Here is a 21600-nt window from a genome sequence, read left to right on the forward strand (position 1 = left end):
ACAGATTACATATAGTGCAGGTGAGGGCCCCACAGATTACATATAGTGCAGGTGAGGGCCCCACAGATTACATATAGTGCAGGTGAGGGCCCCACAGATTACATATAGTGCAGGTGAGGACCCCACAGATTACATATAGAGCAGGTGAGGGCCCCACAGATTACATATAGTGCAGGTGAGGGCCCCGGAGATTACATATAGTGCAGGTGAGGGCCCCACAGATTACATATAGTGCAGGTGAGGGCCCCACAGATTACATATAGTGCAGGTGAGGGCCCCGGAGATTACATATAGTGCAGGTGAGGGCCCCATAGATTACATATAGTGCAGGTGAGGGCCCCGGGGATTACATATAGTGCAGGTGAGGGCCCCACAGATTACATATAGTGCAGGTGAGGGCCCCACAGATTACATATAGTGCAGGTGAGGGCCCCACAGATTACATATAGTGCAGGTGAGGGCCCCACAGATTACATATAGTGCAGGTGAGGGCCCCGGAGATTACATATAGTGCAGCTGAGGACCCCACAGATTACATATAGTGCAGGTGAGGGCCCCACAGATTACATATAGTGCAGGTGAGGGCCCCAGAATTACATATAGTGCAAGTGAGGGCCCCACAGATTACATATAGTGCAAGTGAGGGCCCCACAGATTACATATAGTGCAGGTGAGGACCCCACAGATTACATATAGTGCAGGTGAGGGCCCCACAGATTACATATAGTGCAGGTGAGGACCCCACAGATTACATATAGTGCAGGTGAGGACCCCACAGATTACATATAGTGCAGGTGAGGACCCCACAGATTACATATAGTGCAGGTGAGGACCCCACAGATTACATATAGTGCAGGTGAGGGCCCCAGAATTACATATAGTGCAAGTGAGGGCCCCACAGATTACATATAGTGCAGGTGAGGACCCCACAGATTACATATAGTGCAAGTGAGGGCCCCACAGATTACATATAGTGCAGATGAGGGCCCCACAGATTACATATAGTGCAGGTGAGGACCCCACAGATTACATATAGTGCAGGTGAGGGCCCCGGAGATTACATATAGTGCAGGTGAGGGCCCCACAGATTACATATAGTGCAGGTGAGGGCCCCACAGATTACATATAGTGCAGGTGAGGACCCCACAGATTACATATAGTGCAGGTGAGGGCCCCACAGATTACATATAGTGCAAGTGAGGGCCCCACAGATTACATATAGTGCAGGTGAGGGCCCCGGGGATTACATATAGTGCAGGTGAGGGCCCCATAGATTACATATAGTGCAGGTGAGGGCCCCACAGATTACATATAGTGCAGTTGAGGACCCCACAGATTACATATAGTGCAGGTGAGGGCCCCACAGATTACATATAGTGCAGGTGAGGGCCCCAGAATTACATATAGTGCAAGTGAGGGCCCCACAGATTACATATAGTGCAAGTGAGGGCCCCACAGATTACATATAGTGCAGGTGAGGACCCCACAGATTACATATAGTGCAGGTGAGGACCCCACAGATTACATATAGTGCAGGTGAGGGCCCCACAGATTACATATAGTGCAGGTGAGGACCCCACAGATTACATATAGTGCAGGTGAGGGCCCCAGAATTACATATAGTGCAAGTGAGGGCCCCACAGATTACATATAGTGCAGGTGAGGGCCCCACAGATTACATATAGTGCAGGTGAGGACCCCACAGATTACATATAGTGCAAGTGAGGGCCCCACAGATTACATATAGTGCAGATGAGGGCCCCACAGATTACATATAGTGCAGGTGAGGACCCCACAGATTACATATAGTGCAGGTGAGGGCCCCACAGATTACATATAGTGCAGGTGATGGCCCCACAGATTACATATAGTGCAGGTGAGGGCCCCACAGATTACATATAGTGCAGGTGAGGACCCCACAGATTACATATAGTGCAAGTGAGGGCCCCACAGATTACATATAGTGCAGATGAGGGCCCCACAGATTACATATAGTGCAGGTGAGGACCCCACAGATTACATATAGTGCAGGTGAGGGCCCCACAGATTACATATAGTGCAGGTGATGGCCCCACAGATTACATATAGTGCAGGTGAGGGCCCCACAGATTACATATAGTGCAGGTGAGGACCCCACAGATTACATATAGTGCAGGTGAGGGCCCCAGAATTACATATAGTGCAAGTGAGGGCCCCACAGATTACATATAGTGCAAGTGAGGGCCCCACAGATTACATATAGTGCAGGTGAGGGCCCCACAGATTACATATAGTGCAGGTGAGGGCCCCACAGATTACATATAGTGCAGGTGAGGGCCCCGGAGATTACATATAGTGCAGGTGAGGACCCCACAGATTACATATAGTGCAGGTGAGGGCCCCACAGATTACATATAGTGCAGGTGAGGGCCCCACAGATTACATATAGTGCAGGTGAGGACCCCGGAGATTACATATAGTGCAGGTGAGGGCCCCACAGATTACATATAGTGCAGATGAGGGCCCCGGAGATTACATATAGTGCAGGTGAGGGCCCCACAGATTACATATAGTGCAGGTGAGGACCCCACAGATTACATATAGTGCAGGTGAGGACCCCGGAGATTACATATAGTGCAGGTGAGGGCCCCACAGATTACATATAGTGCAGGTGAGGGCCCCACAGATTAGGTATAGAGCAGGTGAGGGCCCCATAGATTACATATAGTGCAGGTGAGGGCCCCGGAGATTACATATAGTGCAGGTGAGGGCCCCACAGATTACATATAGTGCAGGTGAGGGCCCCACAGATTACATATAGTGCAGGTGAGGGCCCCACAGATTACATATAGTGCAGGTGAGGGCCCCATAGATTACATATAGTGCAGGTGAGGGCCCCACAGATTACATATAGTGCAGGTGAGGGCCCCAGAATTACATATAGTGCAGGTGAGGGCCCCACAGATTACATATAGTGCAGATGAGGGCCCAGAGATAACATATAGTGGTGGTGAGGGCCCCATAGATTACATATAGTGCAGTTGAGGGCCCGGAGATAATATATAGTGCAGGTGAGGGCCCCACAGATTACATATAGTGCAGGTGAGGGCCCCACAGATTACATATAGTGCAGGTGAGGGCCCCAGAATTACATATAGTGCAAGTGAGGGCCCCACAGATTACATATAGTGCAAGTGAGGACCCCACAGATTACATATAGTGCAGGTGAGGACCCCACAGATTACATATAGTGCAGGTGAGGGCCCCAGAATTACATATAGTGCAAGTGAGGGCCCCACAGATTACATATAGTGCTGGTGAGGGCCCCACAGATTACATATAGTGCAGGTGAGGACCCCACAGATTACATATAGTGCAGGTGAGGGCCCCAGAATTACATATAGTGCAAGTGAGGGCCCCACAGATTACATATAGTGCAAGTGAGGACCCCACAGATTACATATAGTGCAGGTGAGGGCCCCACAGATTACATATAGTGCTGGTGAGGGCCCCACAGATTACATATAGTGCAGGTGAGGACCCCACAGATTACATATAGTGCAGGTGAGGGCCCCAGAATTACATATAGTGCAAGTGAGGGCCCCACAGATTACATATAGTGCTGGTGAGGGCCCCACAGATTACATATAGTGCAGGTGAGGACCCCACAGATTACATATAGTGCAGGTGAGGGCCCCAGAATTACATATAGTGCAAGTGAGGGCCCCACAGATTACATATAGTGCAGGTGAGGACCCCACAGATTACATATAGTGCAGGTGAGGGCCCCACAGATTACATATAGTGCAGGTGAGGGCCCCGGAGATTACATATAGTGCAGGTGAGGGCCCCGGAGATTACATATAGTGCAGGTGAGGACCCCGGAGATTACATATAGTGCAGGTGAGGGCCCCACAGATTAGGTATAGCGCAAGTGAGGGCCCCATAGATTACATATAGTGCAGGTGAGGGCCCCGGAGATTACATATAGTGCAGGTGAGGGCCCCACAGATTACATATAGTGCAGTTGAGGGCCCCACAGATTACATATAGTGCAGGTGAGGGCCCCACAGATTACATATAGTGCAGGTGAGGGCCCCGGAGATTACATATAGTGCAGGTGAGGGCCCCATAGATTACATATAGTGCAGGTGAGGGCCCCACAGATTACATATAGTGCAGGTGAGGGCCCCAGAATTACATATAGTGCAGGTGAGGGCCCCACAGATTACATATAGTGCAGGTGAGGGCCCCACAGATTACATATAGTGCAGGTGAGGGCCCCACAGATTACATATAGTGCAGGTGAGGGCCCCACAGATTACATATAGTGCAGGTGAGGGCCCCACAGATTACATATAGTGCAGGTGAGGGCCCCACAGATTACATATAGTGCAGGTGAGGACCCCACAGATTACATATAGTGCAGGTGAGGGCCCCACAGATTACATATAGTGCAGGTGAGGGCCCCACAGATTACATATAGTGGTGGTGAGGGCCCCATAGATTACATATAGTGCAGGTGAGGGCCCCGGAGATTACATATAGTGCAGGTGAGGGCCCCACAGATTACATATAGTGCAGGTGAGGGCCCCACAGATTACATATAGTGCAGGTGAGGGCCCCACAGATTACATATAGTGCAGGTGAGGGCCCCACAGATTACATATAGTGCAGGTGAGGGCCCCATAGATTACATATAGTGCAGGTGAGGGCCCCACAGATTACATATAGTGCAGGTGAGGGCCCCACAGATTACATATAGTGCAGGTGAGGGCCCCACAGATTACATATAGTGCAGGTGAGGGCCCCACAGATTACATATAGTGCAGGTGAGGGCCCCATAGATTACATATAGTGCAGGTGAGGGCCCCAGAATTACATATAGTGCAGGTGAGGACCCCGGAGATTACATATAGTGCAGGTGAGGGCCCCAGAATTACATATAGTGCAGGTGAGGACCCCGGAGATTACATATAGTGCAGGTGAGGGCCCCATAGATTACATGTAGTGCAGGTGAGGACCCCACAGATTACATATAGTGCAGGTGAGGGCCCCACAGATTACATATAGTGCAGGTGAGGGCCCCATAGATTACATATAGTGCAGGTGAGGGCCCATAGATTACATATAGTGCAGGTGAGGGCCCCGGAGATTACATATAGTGCAGGTGAGGGCCCCATAGATTACATATAGTGCAGGCGAGGGCCCCATAGATTACATATAGTGCAGTTGAGGGCCCCAGAATTACATATAGTGCAGGTGAGGACCCCACAGATTACATATAGTGCAGGTGAGGGCCCCACAGATTACATATAGTGCAGGTGAGGGCCCCGGAGATTACATATAGAGCAGGTGTGGACCCCACAGATTACATATAGTGCAGGTGAGGACCCCGGAGATTACATATAGTGCAGTTGAGGGCCCCACAGATTACATATAGTGCAGGTGAGGGCCCCATAGATTACATATAGTGCAGGTGAGGGCCCCACAGATTACATATAGTGCAGTTGAGGGCCCGGAGATAACATATAGTGGTGGTGAGGGCCCCATAGATTACATATAGTGCAGTTTAGGGCCCCACAGATTACATATAGTGCAGGTGAGGGCCCCACAGATTACATATAGTGCAGTTGAGGGCCCGGAGATAACATATAGTGGTGGTGAGGGCCCCATAGATTACATATAGTGCAGTTTAGGGCCCCACAGATTACATATAGTGCAGGTGAGGGCCCCACAGATTACATATAGTGCAGTTGAGGGCCCGGAGATAACATATAGTGGTGGTGAGGGCCCCATAAATTACATATAGTGCAGTTTAGGGCCCGGAGATAACATATAGTGGTGGTGAGGGCCCCATAGATTACATATAGTGCAGTTGAGGGCCCGGAGATAACATATAGTGGTGGTGAGGGCCCCATAGATTACATATAGTGCAATTTAGGGCCCGGAGATAATATATAGTCATTTTACAGGCCATAATATTATACTGGGGTTGCAACAGCCAATCACATGTCTGCTTTTAGTCCTGGAAAGTAGCAGATTTAAGGCAGCTGTAGTCCACTGCATCCTGTGGTGATGGTCATGTGATGTGCGCTGTGTATCTAATGGACAGATTGGAACCCGGCATTGGTCATTACTTTCTGGAGGTATTAGTCATGTGATGTGCCCAATGGATCAGTAGACTGAGGGATTGGAGCCTGGCATTGGTTGCTGCTTCTGGAAGGTAACGGTCACATGACATGCACCGTGTATCCACTGATGTTCAGATTGGCACCTGGTGTCAGTACCTGCTTCCTCAGGGGAATTGATCATGCGCTGTGTATCCACTGATGGAGGTATTGCTGCCTGGTGTCAGTACCTGCTTCCTCAGGGGGAATTGGTCATGCGCTGTGTATCCACTGATGGAGGGATTGCTGCCTGGTGTCAGCACCTGCTTCCTCAGGGGAATTGGTCATGCGCTGTGTATCTACTGATGTTCAGATTGGCACCTGGTGTCAGTACCTTCTTCCTCAGGGGAATTGTGCTGTGTATCCACTGATGGAGGTATTGCTGCCTGGTGTCAGTACCTGCTTCCTCAGGGGAATTGATCATGCGCTGTGTATCCACTGATGGAGGGATTGGTGCCTGGTGTCAGCACCTGCTTCCTCAGGGGAATTGGTCATGCGCTGTATATCCACTGATGGACGGATTGGTGCCTGGTGTCAGTACCCCCTTCTTCAGGGGTTTGGTCATGTGACATGCATTGTTGTACCAGCTGATGAAGGGGTTGGTGCTTGGTATCAGTGCCTGTCTCCTCAGGGGTGTTGATCATGTGACATGGGCTGTGTATCCACTGATGGACAGATTGGCGCCTGTTGTCAGTACCTGCTTCTTCAGGGCTGTTGATCATGTGACATGCATTGTTGTGCCAGCGGATGAATGGGTTGGTGCTTGGTATCAGTGCCTGCTTCCTCAGGGGTGTTGATCATTTGACATGTGCTGTGTATCCACTGATGGACGGATTGGCACCTGTTGTCAGTGCTTGCTTCCTCAGGGGTGTTGATCGTGACATGGGCTGTGTATCCACTGATGGACGGATTGGCGCCTGTTGTCAGTGCTTGCTTCCTCAGTGGTGTTGATCGTGACATGGACTGTGTATCCACTGATGGAGGGATTGGCGCCTGTTGTCAGTACCTGCTTCTTCAGGGGTGTTGATCATGTGACATGCACCGTTGTACCAGCTGATGTATGGATTGGTGCTTGGTATCAGTGCCTGCTTCCTCAGGGGTGTTGATCATGTGACTTGTGCTGTGTATCCACTGATGGATGGATTGGCACGTGGTGTCAGAACCTCTTTATTCAGGGGTGTTGGTCATGTGACATGCACCTTTGTACCAGCTGATGAATGGATTGGTGCTTGGCATCAGTGCCTGCCTCCTCAGGGGTGTTGGTCATGTGATGGACAGATTGACGCCTGGTGTCAGTACATTCTTCCTCAGGGGAATTGGTCATGTGACATGCACTGTGTACCAGCTGATGTACAGATTGGTGCTTGGCATCAGTATCTGCTTCCTGGGGGTAATGGTCATGTGATGTGTGCTGTGTATGCTATGTAAACATTGTGGCTCCGGATGGCGGGATATATTAGAGGTATGGGCCCTTGTATATGTGCCTTTGGCAGGTCAGGTCCTCCTGTGAGAACTGTATTTTGTGTCAGGGTGCCATCTTGTTTCCTGTGCAGTAATTTAGTTGTCTTCTTGCTGCATCTTTTATTCACTTATTTTGGGGACATAATCCCAGGTGACTGTGTCTATGAGGTGGAGAAGAGGTAGAAGCGTACAGGTCAGTGCCCGTCATGGCGGTCAGTGGTGCAGAGCTGCCTTGATTTACTCTTCTGCAGAGATTGTTTAGTCTTTCTGCAGTTTCCGATCGCAGCTGATGTGTTGCTGCATTGTATTATAACTCGCGATCACCTAATACCAACTGCACAACACTCCAGGTCAACTTGTCTTATTCCTGTATCGCTGCTTTATAAGTCTATGGGAAGGGAATATGTTCCTTCAGTATCATCTACTGTATTATACTGCACAGTACCATATTCCGCTGCACTTTGATATACTCCAGTATCATCTACTATACTTCACTGCACTTTAATATATCATCTACTATAACCTACTGCACTCTTATATATCCAATATCATCTACTATAACCTACTGCACTCTTATATACTCCAATATCATCTACTATAACCTACTGCACTCTTATATACTCCAATATTATCTACTATAACCTACTGCACTCTTATATACTCCAATATCATCTACTATAACCTACTGCACTCTATACTCCAATATCATCTACTATAACATACTGCACTCTAATATACTCCAATATTATCTACTATAACCTACTGCACTCTTATATACTCCAATATCATCCATTATAACCTACTGCACTCTTATATACTCCAATATCATCTACTATAACCTACTGCACTCTTATATACTCCAATATTATCTACTATAACCTACTGCACTCTTATATACTCCAATATCATCTACCTACTATAACCTACTGCACTCTTATATACTCCAATATCATCTACTATAACGTACTGCACTCTTATATACTCCAATATCATCTACTATAACCTACTGCACTCTAATATACTCCAATATTATCTACTATAACCTACTGCACTCTTATATACTCCAATATCATCCATTATAACCTACTGCACTCTTATATACTCCAATATCATCTACTATAACCTACTGCACTCTAATATACTCCAATATCATCTACTATAACCTACTGCACTCTTATATACTCCAATATTATCTACTATAACCTACTGCACTCTAATATACTCCAATATCATCCATTATAACCTATAGCGCTCTAATATACTCCAATATCATCCATTATAACCTATAGCACTCTAATATACTCCAATATCATCCATTATAACCTATAGCACTCTAATATACTCCAATATCATCCATTATAACCTACTGCACTCAATATATTCCAATATCATCTACTATAACCTACTGCACTCTAATATACTCCAATATCATCTACTATAACCTACAGCACTCTAATATACTCCAATATCATCTACTATAACCTACAGCACTCTTATATACTCCAATATTATCTACTATAACCTACTGCACTCTAATATACTCCAATATCATCTACTATAACCTACTGCACTCAATATATTCCAATATCATCTACTATAACCTACTGCACTCTTATATACTCCAATATCATCTACTATAACCTACAGCACTCTTATATACTCCAATATTATCTACTATAACCTACTTCACTCTAATATACTCCAATATCATCTACTATAACCTACTGCACTCAATATATTCCAATATCATCTACTATAACCTACTGCACTCTTATATACTCCAATATCATCCATTATAACCTATAGCACTCTAATATACTCCAATATCATCTACTATAACCTACTGCACTCTTATATACTCCAATATCATCCATTATAACCTATAGCACTCTAATATACTCCAATATCATCTACTATAACCTACTGCACTCTTATATATCCAATATCATCTACTATAACCTACTGCACTCTTATATACTCCAATATCATCTACTATAACCTACTGCACTCTTATATACTCCAATATCATCCATTATAACCTACTGCACTCTTATATACTCCAAAATCATCTACTATAACCTACTGCACTCTTATATACTCCAATATCATCTACTATAACCTACTGCACTCTAATATACTCCAATATCATCTACTATAACCTACTGCACTCTAATATACTCCAATATCATCTACTATAACCTACAGCACTCTTATATACTCCCATATCATCTACTATAACCTACAGCACTGCCGCCGCCGCTGTAAGTAGTCACCTGGGCGGGAGCTCTTCTCCCCTACTCCCGTTCTTCGGCCGGCAGCGACGCCCCCTCCGCTTGATTGATGGGCTGCGTCATCACTCTGCTCCGTCTGTTCAGTGAGCGGAACAATGACGCGGCCCATCAATCAAGCGGAGGGGGCGTCGCTCCCAGCCGAAGAACGGGAGTAGGGGAGAAGAGCTCCCGCCCAGGTGACTACTTACAGCGGCGGTGACTAGTTTATAACTTCATATCTTCACCATCCCTGGGGGCAGGAGCTTCCCCTGGGAATGGTGAAAATAAAGATTTTACCCTATATAACGCTTTGCCAAGCGTTATATAGGGTAAAATCTGATGATTGGTTCCCTTTAATATACTCCAGTATTTTCCATTATACTTTACTGCACTTTAATATACTCCAGTATTTTCCACTATACTTTACTGCACTTTAATATACTCCAGTATTATCCACTATACTTTACTGCACTTTAATATACTCCAGTATTATCCACTATACTTTACTGCACTTTAATATACTCCAGTATTTTCCACTATACTTTACTGCACTTTAATATACTCCAGTATTATCCACTATACTTTACTGCACTTTAATATACTCCAGTATTATTCACTATACTTTACTGCACTTTAATATACTCCAGTATTATCCACTATACTTTACTGCACTTTAATATACTCCAGTATTATTCACTATACTTTACTGCACTTTAATATACTCCAGTATTTTCCACTATACTTTACTGCACTTTAATATACTCCAGTATTATCCACTATACTTTACTGCACTTTAATATACTCCAGTATTATTCACTATACTTTACTGCACTTTAATATACTCCAGTATTTTCCACTATACTTTACTGCACTTTAATATACTCCAGTATTATCCACTATACTTTACTGCACTTTAATATACTCCAGTATTATCCACTATACTTTACTGCACTTTAATATACTCCAGTATTATCCACTATACTTTACTGCACTTTAATATACTCCAGTATTATCCACTATACTTTACTGCACTTTAATATACTCCAGTATTATCCACTATACTTTACTGCACTTTAATATACTCCAGTATTATCCACTATACTTTACTGCACTTTAATATACTCCAGTATTATCCACTATACTTTACTGCACTTTAATATACTCCAGTATTATCCACTATACTTTACTGCACTTTAATATACTCCAGTATTATCCACTATACTTTACTGCACTTTAATATACTCCAGTATTATCTACAATACTTTACTGCACTCTTTACTATACGTTTCTGTACTTTAATATACTCCACCATAATCTACTATACTTTACAGCACTCTAATATACTGTACCCTAACTTCACAGCACTCTAAATCACTGTACCCTTATATACTCAATTGTTATCTACTCTACTTTACAGCACTCTAATATACTCCAATGGAATTTACTACACTTCACTGTACCCTAATATACTCCATTATTATCGACTATACTTCACAGCACATTAATATTCTCTAGTATCATTTACTATACTTAACTTTAGTCTAATAATATATAGTGTCATCTTCTATATCATACAGCACTCTAATATATTCCAATATAATCTACTTTAGCCTGAAGCACTCTAATATATTCCAATATAATCTACTTTAGCCTGCAGCACTCAAATATATTCCAATATAATCTACTTTAGCCTGAAGCACTCTAATATATTCCAATATAATCTACTTTAGCCTGAATCACTCTAATATATTCCAATATAATCTACTTTACCCTGCAGCACTCTAATATATTCCAATATAATCTACTTTACCCTGCAGCACTCTAATATATTCCAATATAATCTACTTTACCCTGCAGCACTCTAATATATTCCAATATAATCTACTTTAGCCTGCAGCACTCGAATATATTCCAATATAATCTACTTTAGCCTGCAGCACTCTAATATATTCCAATATAATCTACTTTACCCTGCAGCACTCTAATATATTCCAATATAATCTACTTTACCCTGCAGCACTCTAATATATTCCAATATAATCTACTTTACCCTGCAGCACTCTAATATATTCCAATATAATCTACTTTATCCTTCAGCACTCTAATATATTCCAATATAATCTACTTTACCCTGCAGCACTCTAATATATTCCAATATAATCTACTTTACCCTGCAGCACTCTAATATATTCCAATATACGGTAATTTACTTTATCATCAACTATACATTACTGCAATCCAATATACTCCCAGACCACCCACTTTAGCCTATAACACTCTCATCTACTCCAATATCATCTGATCTACTATAATTTACTGCACTCTCATACTCCAACATTATCTACTATACCAGTGGTCTTCAACCTGCGGACCTCCAGATGTTGCAAAACTACAACTCCCAGCATGCCCGGACAGCCAACGGCTGTCCGGGCATGCTGGGAGTTGTAGTTTTGCAACATCTGGAGGTCCGCAGGTTCAAAACCACTGTACTATACTATACTCTGATATACTCCAATATGATCTACTTTTCTGCACTCTAATATACTGTATTGTACTGTAATTTACTCTTCTGCACTATATCTACTATAATCTACCGCACTGTAATATACCCCAGTATCCTCTACTTTATTCTGCTACACTGTTTTATTTGATTGCACTGTAATATACTCTGCTGACCTAATATATTCCAATATTATTTACTACTGTCTACTGCACTCTAATGTACCGTACTGTAATATACTTTGCATCACTTTACTCTACTGCACTGTAATATCCCAATATAATCTACTGAACCTTAACTATGCTGCACTATAATACCGTATACTCTAATATTAATATGCTATATTGCACTACATTATTCCCCAGAATAATCCCCTGCACTCTCATATACTCCAGTGTAATAGACTGCACTGTAACTTATTTTGCCACACTCTAATATACTGATATATATACTGCTGTACTAGCCATCAACTATTGTATTGTCCTGTACTCACATTAATATACTACACTATAATCTACTGCACTGTAATGTCATTATACTACTATACTATCTATTGCACTGTTATATTCTAAACTCTATTGTATCATCTACTATAACCTGCTGCACAGTATTACTCTATATTCTTCTGTTATACTCCTTCTACTGCACTTTTATGTATTTCTACAGTATATGATCTGCTATAATCATCTGCATTTCAATATATTATTTGGTCATCTGCCGTACCTGTCTCGGCCCCCTGTTGTCACCTACAGTACCTGTCTCTGCCCCCTGTTGTCACCTGCAGTACCTGTCTCGGCCCTCTGTTGTCACCTGCAGTACCTGTACCGGCCCTCTTCAGTACCTGTCTCGCCCTCTGCAGTACCTCTCTCAGCCCTTTGTTGTCACCTGCAGTACATGTCTCGCCCTCTTCAGTACCTGTCTCGGCCCTCTGTTGTCACCTGCAGTACCTGTCTCGCCCTCTTCAGTACCTGTCTCGGCCCTCTGTTGTCACCTGCAGTACCTGTCTCGCCCTCTTCAGTACCTGTCTCGGCCCTCTGTTGTCACCTGCAGTACCTGTCTCGCCCTCTTCAGTACCTGTCTCGGCCCTCTGTTGTCACCTGCAGTACCTGTACCGGCCCTCTTCAGTACCTGTCTCTGCCCTCTGTTGTCACCTACAGTACCTATCTCGGCCCTCTGTTGTCACCTGCAGTACCTGTCTCTGCCCTCTGTTGTCACCTGCAGTACCTGTCTCGGCCCTCTGTTGTCACCTGCAGTACCTGTACCGGCCCTCTTCAGTACCTGTCTCGGCCCTCTGTTGTCACCTGCAGTACCTGTACCGGCCCTCTTCAGTACCTGTCTCGGCCCTCTGTTGTCACCTGCAGTACCTGTCTCTGCCCTCTGTTGTTACCTGCAGTACCTGTCTCTGCCCTCTGTTGTCACCTGCAGTACCTGTCTCGGCCCTCTGTTGTCACCTGCAGTACCTGTACCGGCCCTCTTCAGTACCTGTCTCTGCCCTCTGTTGTCACCTGCAGTACCTGTCTCGGCCCTCTGTTGTCACCTTCAGTACCTGTACCGGCCCTCTTCAGTACCTGTCTCGGCCCTCTGTTGTCACCTGCAGTACCTGTCTCTGCCCTCTGTTGTTACCTGCAGTACCTGTCTCTGCCCTCTGTTGTCACCTGCAGTACCTGTCTCTGCCCTCTGTTGTCACCTGCAGTACCTGTCTCGGCCCTCTGTTGTCACCTTCAGTACCTGTCTCGCCCTCTTCAGTACCTGTCTCGGCCCTCTGTTGTCACCTGCAGTACCTGTCTCGCCCTCTTCAGTACCTGTCTCGGCCCTCTGTTGTCATCTGCAGTACCAGTCTCGCCCTCTTCAGTACCTGTCTCGGCCCTCTGTTGTCACCTGCAGTACCTGTACCGGCCCTCTTCAGTACCTGTCTCGGCCCTCTGTTGTCACCTGCAGTACCTGTCTCGCCCTCTTCAGTACCTGTCTCGGCCCTCTGTTGTCACCTGCAGTACCTGTACCGGCCCTCTTCAGTACCTGTCTCAGCCCTCTGTTGTCACCTGCAGTACCTGTCTCAGCCCTCTGTTGTCACCTGCAGTACCTGTCTCGGCCCTCTGTTGTCACCTGCAGTACCTGTCTTGCCCTCTTCAGTACCTGTCTCGGCCCTCTGTTGTCACCTGCAGTACCTGTACCGGCCCTCTTCAGTACCTGTCTCGGCCCTCTGTTGTCACCTGCAGTACCTGTACCGGCCCTCTTCAGTACCTGTCTCGGCCCTCTGTTGTCACCTGCAGTACCTGTACCGGCCCTCTTCAGTACCTGTCTCGGCCCTCTGTTGTCACCTGCAGTACCTGTACCGGCCCTCTTCAGTACCTGTCTCGGCCCTCTGTTGTCACCTGCAGTACCTGTCTCGGCCCTCTGTTGTCACCTGCAGTACCTGTACCAGCCCTCTTCAGTACCTGTCCAACCCTCCGTGTTCACCTGCAGTACGGGTCCCGTGCCTGTGGTCATCTTTTGGATCTGTCCACGTGCACCGTTTATGCTGTGGACGCAGTTGAGACTAAATTATTATGTTTACTGTCACAAATTGAGATCTTTAGGTCCATTATGGGGATGGGATCATCATGGAATGATCTATCCCCACAGGAAGCCCAAAGTTCCCGGAGGTCACAGTGATCTGGATTAATCATCTATCTTGCATCCATTGATATGTCCTCCCACAATTCCTTGCTCTCACATCCTCTGATAGGGACCTTTTTGGTCCTCATCCTGGCTCATGACTAGAATGCTCGGACTAGTGAAGACGATCGCACCGAGCAGTGATATGATCCTGTATGATGCTGCAGATATTTGTCACCCGGTCCTGTGGAATTCTGGGTGACAACCCGTATTGGCTCTTTAGACTCTCATGGTGGTCATCCAGCATCTGTTACCCATGTAGATCAGGGATGGCTGGAGAGAACATGGAGGAGCTTGGGGGGGAACGATGAGGACTGAGTGTTCTGGATGCTGGACTGGTAGGAGGTTCTGTGGTTCTCTGTGAGGCCTGGAGCAGAGCAGGAACTGACCCTGGAACCTGCTGAGATGTTCATCTGACTAAAAATAAACACAGCCTTTCATAGCATTCCTCAGAAAGCCTCATGGCGGGCTTAACCCCTTCCCTGCTGGATCCTGCACAGGCTGTTGCTGGGATGGCGGGTGCAACAAAGGAGATGGGGATATGTGTATGTGTGTGTGCAGCACAGGAGATGGAGGAGGGGGGATGCCGAAAGGGAGAATGGGAGGGGGGGATGCAGCAGGGGAGATGAAAGTGGGCTCGCAGCTTTGGAGACAGAGGGTGCTTGCAACAAGGGAGATAGAGGGGGGACATGCAGTACAGGACACTGTCGGGTATACAGCACAGGAGATAGAAAGGGGTATACAGCACAGGAGACAGAAAGGGGTATGCTGCACAGGAGACGGAGACAGAGCATACAACACAAGAGATGGGGGTACAGCACAGAAGATGGAGGGGAGCACGCAACGCAGATGATGGAGAGGGTGATGCTGCACAGGAGACAGAGGTGGGGATGCTTTACAGGAAATGGAGGGAGGGATGCTGCACAGGAGATTGAAGGTGCGGGTGGGGGGGCACTGGATGGGGGCAGCACTGGGGATGAAGGAAGTTGTGGGCAGCTCTGGGGATGGGGGCAGCACTGGGGATGAAGGAAGTTGTAGGCAGCTCTGGGGATGGGGGCAGTACTGGGGATGAAGGAAGTTGTGGGCAGCACTGGGGATGAAGGAAGTTGTGGGCAGCAGTGGGGATGGGGGCAGCACTGGGGATGGAGGCAGCACTGGGGATGAAGGCAGCACTGGGGATGAAGGAAGTTGTTGGGCAGCTCTGGGGATGGAGGCAGCACTGGGGATGAAGGAAGTTGTGGGCAGCTCTGGGGATGGGGGCAGCACTGGGGATGACGGAAGTTGTGGGCAGCACTGGGGATGAAGGAAGTTGTTGGGCAGCACTGTGGATGGGGCAGCACTAGGGATGAAGGAAATTGTTGGGCAGCACTGGGGATGGGGGCAGCACTAGGGATGAAGGAAGATGTTGGGCAGCACTGGGGATGGGGGCAGCACTAGGGATGAAGGAAGATGTTGGGCAGCACTGGGGATGGAGGCAGCACTGGGGATGAAGGAAGTTGTGGGCAGCACTGGGGATGGGGGCAGCACTGGGGATGAAGGAAGTTGTGGACAGCTCTGGGGATGGGGGCAGCACTGGGGATGAAGGAAGTTTTGGGCAGCACTGGGTATGAAGGAAGTTGTTGGGCAGCACTGGGGATGGGGGCAGCACTGGGGATGAAGGAAGTTGTTGGGCAGCTCTGGGGATGGAGGCAGCACTGGGGATGAAGGAAGTTGTGGGCAGCTCTGGGGATGGGGGCAGCACTGGGGATGAAGGAAGTTGTGGGCAGCACTGGGGATGAAGGAAGTTGTTGGGCAGCACTGTGGATGGGGCAGCACTAGGGATGAAGGAAGATGTTGGGCAGCACTGGGGATGGGGGCAGCACTAGGGATGAAGGAAGATGTTGGGCAGCACTGGGGATGGAGGCAGCACTGGGGATGAAGGAAGTTGTGGGCAGCACTGGGGATGGGGGCAGCACTGGGGATGAAGGAAGTTGTGGACAGCTCTGGGGATGGGGGCAGCACTGGGGATGAAGGAAGTTTTGGGCAGCACTGGGTATGAAGGAAGTTGTTGGGCAGCACTGTGGATGGGGGCAGTACTAGGGATGAAGGAAGTTGTTGGGCAGCACTGGGGATAAGGGCAGCACTAGGGATGAAGGAAGATGTTGGGCAGCACTGGGGATGGAGGCAGCACTGGGGATGAAGGAAGATGTTGGTCAGCACTGGGGATGGAGGCAGCACTGGGGATGAAGGAAGTTGTGGGCAGCTCTGGGGATGGAGACAGCACTGGGGATGAAGGAAGTTGTTGGGCAGCACTGGGGATGGGGGCAGCACTGGGGATGAAGGAAGATGTTGGGCAGCACTGGGGATGGAGGCAGCACTGGGAATGAAGGAAGATGTTGGGCAGCACTGGGGATGGAGGCAGCACTGGGGATGAAGGCAGCACTGGGGATGAAGGCAGCACTAGGGATGAAGGAAGTTGTGGGCAGCTCTGGGGATGGAGGCAACACTGGGGATGAAGGAAGTTGTGGGCAGCTCTGGGGATGGGGGCAGCACTGGGGATGAAGGTAGTTTTGGGCAGCACTGGGGATGAAGGAAGTTGTTGGGCAGCACTGTGGATGGGGGCAGCACTAGGGATGAAGGAAGTTGTGGGCAGCACTGGGATGGGGGCAGCACTAGGGATGAAGGAAGTTGTTGGGCAGCACTGGGGATGGGGGCAACACTAGGGATGCATTATGTGCTCTTTGTGAGGAGAAAAATAATCTGTAATTTCACTTGGTTTTATGTCACAGACTAAGGGCTGCAATACTAGGGGTGTACAGTGCTGTGTATGTAAGAGCTACAGTGTCTTATGTACAGCATTGTGTTTATGGAGTCAATAGGGTCCTGAGTGCGGCACTGTGTATTTCAGGACTATAGTCCTCTATGTGCAGCGTTGTTGGCTCTATCCCACCAGTGCACTTTTTCAGCCGTATCTTGTTCCTGCTATTCCTCTGCTCTGTCCCTCCCCATCCCTTCCTCTGCTCTGTCCCTCCCCATCCCTTCCTCTGCTCTGTCCTTTCTTTGCTCTGTCCTTTCTTTTCTCTGTCCCTTCCGCTCTTTCTGGGTTCTAACCCTGCCCTCGTTCTTCCTCAGCTAAACCCTGTCCCTTGCTTTTCAGGTGAAAGCACATAATCTGTCGGCTGCATGCAGCCGAAATGTGACAGCCAATCACCACACAGGTTTTCCTGGCACATGGGACTGACAGCTTGTGTGTTTTCACTCTTGCCTCCATCCCTGTCACTCCTTTTCTTTGATAATAAATCTGCCTTGCTCTTCCTTGGCTCTACCGTGAACACATTCTTTATCTGCTCTTTACCCCTCTTCGGCAGTTCTTTACTTCATCAGCGTTTTACCCCTCTTCGGCTGCTCTTTACCCCTCTTCGTCTGCTCTTTACCCCTCTTCGGCTGCTCTTTACCCCTCTTTGGCTGCTCTTTACCCCTCTTTGGCTGCTCTTTACCCCCCCTTGGGCTGCTCTTTACCCCCCCCTTGGGCTGCTCTTTATCCCTCTTGGGCTGCTCTTTACCCCTTTTCGGCTGCTCTTTCCCTGCTCCACGGCAGTTCTTTACTTCATCAGCGTTTTACCCCTCTTCGGCTGCTCTTTACCCCTGCTCTTTGGCTGCTCTTTACCTCTGCTCTTTGGCTGCTCTTTACCCCTGCTCTTCGGCGGCTCTTTCCCCCTGCTCTTCGGCGGCTCTTTCCCCCTGCTCTACGGCGGCTCTTTCCCCCTGCTCTTCGGCGGCTCTTTCCCCCTGCTCTTCGGCGGCTCTTTCCCCTTGCTCTTCGGCGGCTCTTTCCCCTTGCTCTTCGGCGGCTCTTTCCCCCTGCTCTTCGGCGGCTCTTTCCCCCTGCTCTTCGGCGGCTCTTTCCCCCTGCTCTTCGGCGGCTCTTTCCCCCTGCTCTTCGGCGGCTCTTTCCCCCTGCTCTTCGGCGGCTCTTTCCCCCTGCTCTTCGGCGGCTCTTTCCCCCTGCTCTTCGGCGGCTCTTTCCCCCTGCTCTTCGGCGGCTCTTTCCCCCTGCTCTTCGGCGGCTCTTTCCCCCTGCTCTTCGGCGGCTCTTTCCCCCTGCTCTTCGGCGGCTCTTTCCCCCTGCTCTTCGGCGGCTCTTTCCCCCTGCTCTTCGGCGGCTCTTTCCCCCTGCTCTTCGGCGGCTCTTTCCCCCTGCTCTTCGGCGGCTCTTTCCCCCTGCTCTTCGGCGGCTCTTTCCCCCTGCTCTTCGGCGGCTCTTTCCCCCTGCTCTTCGGCGGCTCTTTCCCCCTGCTCTTCGGCGGCTCTTCACTGTTTGTTTACTTTATCCCTGCTCTTCAAGATATTTATACCAATACATCTGCTGTTTCCTTCACCCACATTCTCTAATACAAGACTGGGCTGACTACCCTCTCCATCAGGTCCTAACCTTAGTAATGATGGATTCATATTAGCTATTGATAAATTATTGTACTGCAGAATTTTAGCCTCTCCGGGTCGTGTACTTTGTGTCCTCCTGACTGCCCTTTACAGAGGTGCATTGAACATTCACATTCTTTGCTTTGTGTTTTGTCATTGTTGTTCTCTGTGTGTCATGAGTTGTTGTTTCCGTTTGTGGCCTTTTGCTTTGTGGGATCATTATTGGTGGCCCAGGTAAGGTGGGGGGGCATAATCTAGACAGCACCCCCCTCAGCCAACTGATTGCAGTGATAGTGACAGATAGTGATGTCCCCCAGGACCACATGTGAACTCTTGTTCGATGTGACTGTGTGTGAAATGCTGGTGCTTTATGAATACCGGGTCATACCAGATTGTACAAGAATGTATCATGGCAGCTCTGGGCAGCCAGTAGGGAGTATAAGACTGAGAGCCTTGCATATAGCCAGACCCAGGCACGTCTCTACTATGATGGAGCCTGGAGAGACAAAGACTAGCCCCATCTAGTGACCAATCTTAGGAGCTCTAGAGACTCCTAGCAACATTCTCATGGAGTTTGAATTTTAAAAGGGCTTATCCAGTGTCTTAAAAAAACAAAACAAACAAAAATAAACCATACCACCTAGCTCTGATCCCCTGCCGCTCCATCCTCTCCCCAGATAGTCTCTCTTCTTCATTTAATGCTTCCCAGTTGAGCTCTGGTTGCAAGACCTGTTGGGACACCGCAGCGGGCAGGTCCTGTGACAAGTGCTTGTCTAGGAAGAAGAGAGAAGATCAAAGGGGCTGTGAAGGACCAGGGTTAGTAAGTACTGTGTTTTTCTTCTTACTTGCAGAGGCTGAACACCTCCCTGACTTAGTTCAGCGAACGGCTGACCGGACATGCTGAGAGTTGTACTTTAGCAACAGCTGGAGATGCACTTCTTGGCTGTGATAGGTATTAGGTTAGCCTCTGACTATCCATAATGAATGGACAGGTAGCAGAGATGTTGAATGGTGCAGCCTGCAGAGGTCCTGGCTGAGCGGTGCCCATTGGTGTTTTCTGAATATGATTGGTATACATGCCGTGCCCACACTGCCAGCAGCATAACTCTTGCTTTCCTTACTTTCCTTCTTGCAGGATGGCCGAACCGCGCTTTAACAATCCTTATTTTTGGCCTCCGCCTCCAGCGATGCCCAGCCAGGTGAGAATGACTCCAGGACTGTCTGTGACGCTTCCTTCCTTCAGCAGCTGTAACGTATCCGATGACTGGACAGAGGGTGGAACGGCCTCAATGACCTGGAGCTCTGAGCTGCGGGTGGGCGCTACACTCTGACCCAAATGTATTCATAAAGCACCAACATGTTGTATATATGTGCCGGCTCCTCGCAGCCGATCTGTGCGCCTAACAAGAGCAGGACACGCGCGTGAATATTATCACAGACCCCTCCCCTTCCCCCCTCCCCCATTCTATGGAGTCACACATGAGTAAAAGTTATAACGTTACATGATGTCTTTTTCCCAATATCTGCAGGATACATCACATCATCATCCTGTATATCTGCAGGTATCAGTAACTACATATGTGTGTCTAAGAAGGGGGCCCGGGGAACACAGTCCATGTCACCCCATGTATACAGCTCTGGAATATAATACAGGATATAACTCGAGATAAGTAATGTAATGTATGTACACAGTGACCACACCAGCAGAATAGTGAGTACAGCTCTGGAGTATAATACAGGATATAACTCAGGATCAGTACAGGATAAGTAATGTAATGTATGTACACAGTGACCTCACCAGCAGAATAGTGAGTACAGCTCTGGAGTATAATACAGGATATAACTCAGGATCAGTACAGGATAAGTAATATAATGTATGTACACAATGATCTCACCAGCAGAATAGTGAGTACAGCTCTGGAGTATAATACAGGATATAACTCAGGATCAGTACAGGATAAGTAATGTAATGTATGTACACAGTGACATCACCAGCAGAATAGTGAGTGCAGCTCTGGAGTATAATACAGGATATAACTCCGGATCAGTACAGGATAAGTAATGTAATGTATGTACAGTGGGGATCAAAAGTTTGGGCACCCCAGGTAAAAATTTGTATTAATGTGCATAAATCAGCCATGGAAAGATGGGAAAAATCTCCAAA

General features: G+C 47.7%; 1 protein-coding gene across 4 annotated transcripts in view; it reads left to right on the forward strand.

Moving 5' to 3' along the window:
* Nucleotides 1-21600, forward strand: part of ZNF362 (zinc finger protein 362) — a 47581-nt gene that overhangs the window by 2863 nt on the left and 23118 nt on the right. The window contains exons 2-3 of one of the 4 annotated variants that reach the window (XM_056542427.1): nucleotides 20572-20749; nucleotides 20966-20998. In XM_056542427.1, the coding sequence (XP_056398402.1) occupies nucleotides 20573-20749; nucleotides 20966-20998 (210 nt within the window). In that variant the 5' untranslated portion in view covers nucleotide 20572. The remainder of the gene's footprint in view (nucleotides 1-20571; nucleotides 20750-20965; nucleotides 20999-21600) is intronic. The other 3 variants (XM_056542429.1, XM_056542428.1, XM_056542430.1) reach the window with 3 other exon arrangements.

This window comes from Hyla sarda, chromosome 10 (genome assembly GCF_029499605.1).
Source record: "Hyla sarda isolate aHylSar1 chromosome 10, aHylSar1.hap1, whole genome shotgun sequence".
Lineage (NCBI taxonomy): Eukaryota > Metazoa > Chordata > Amphibia > Anura > Hylidae > Hyla > Hyla sarda.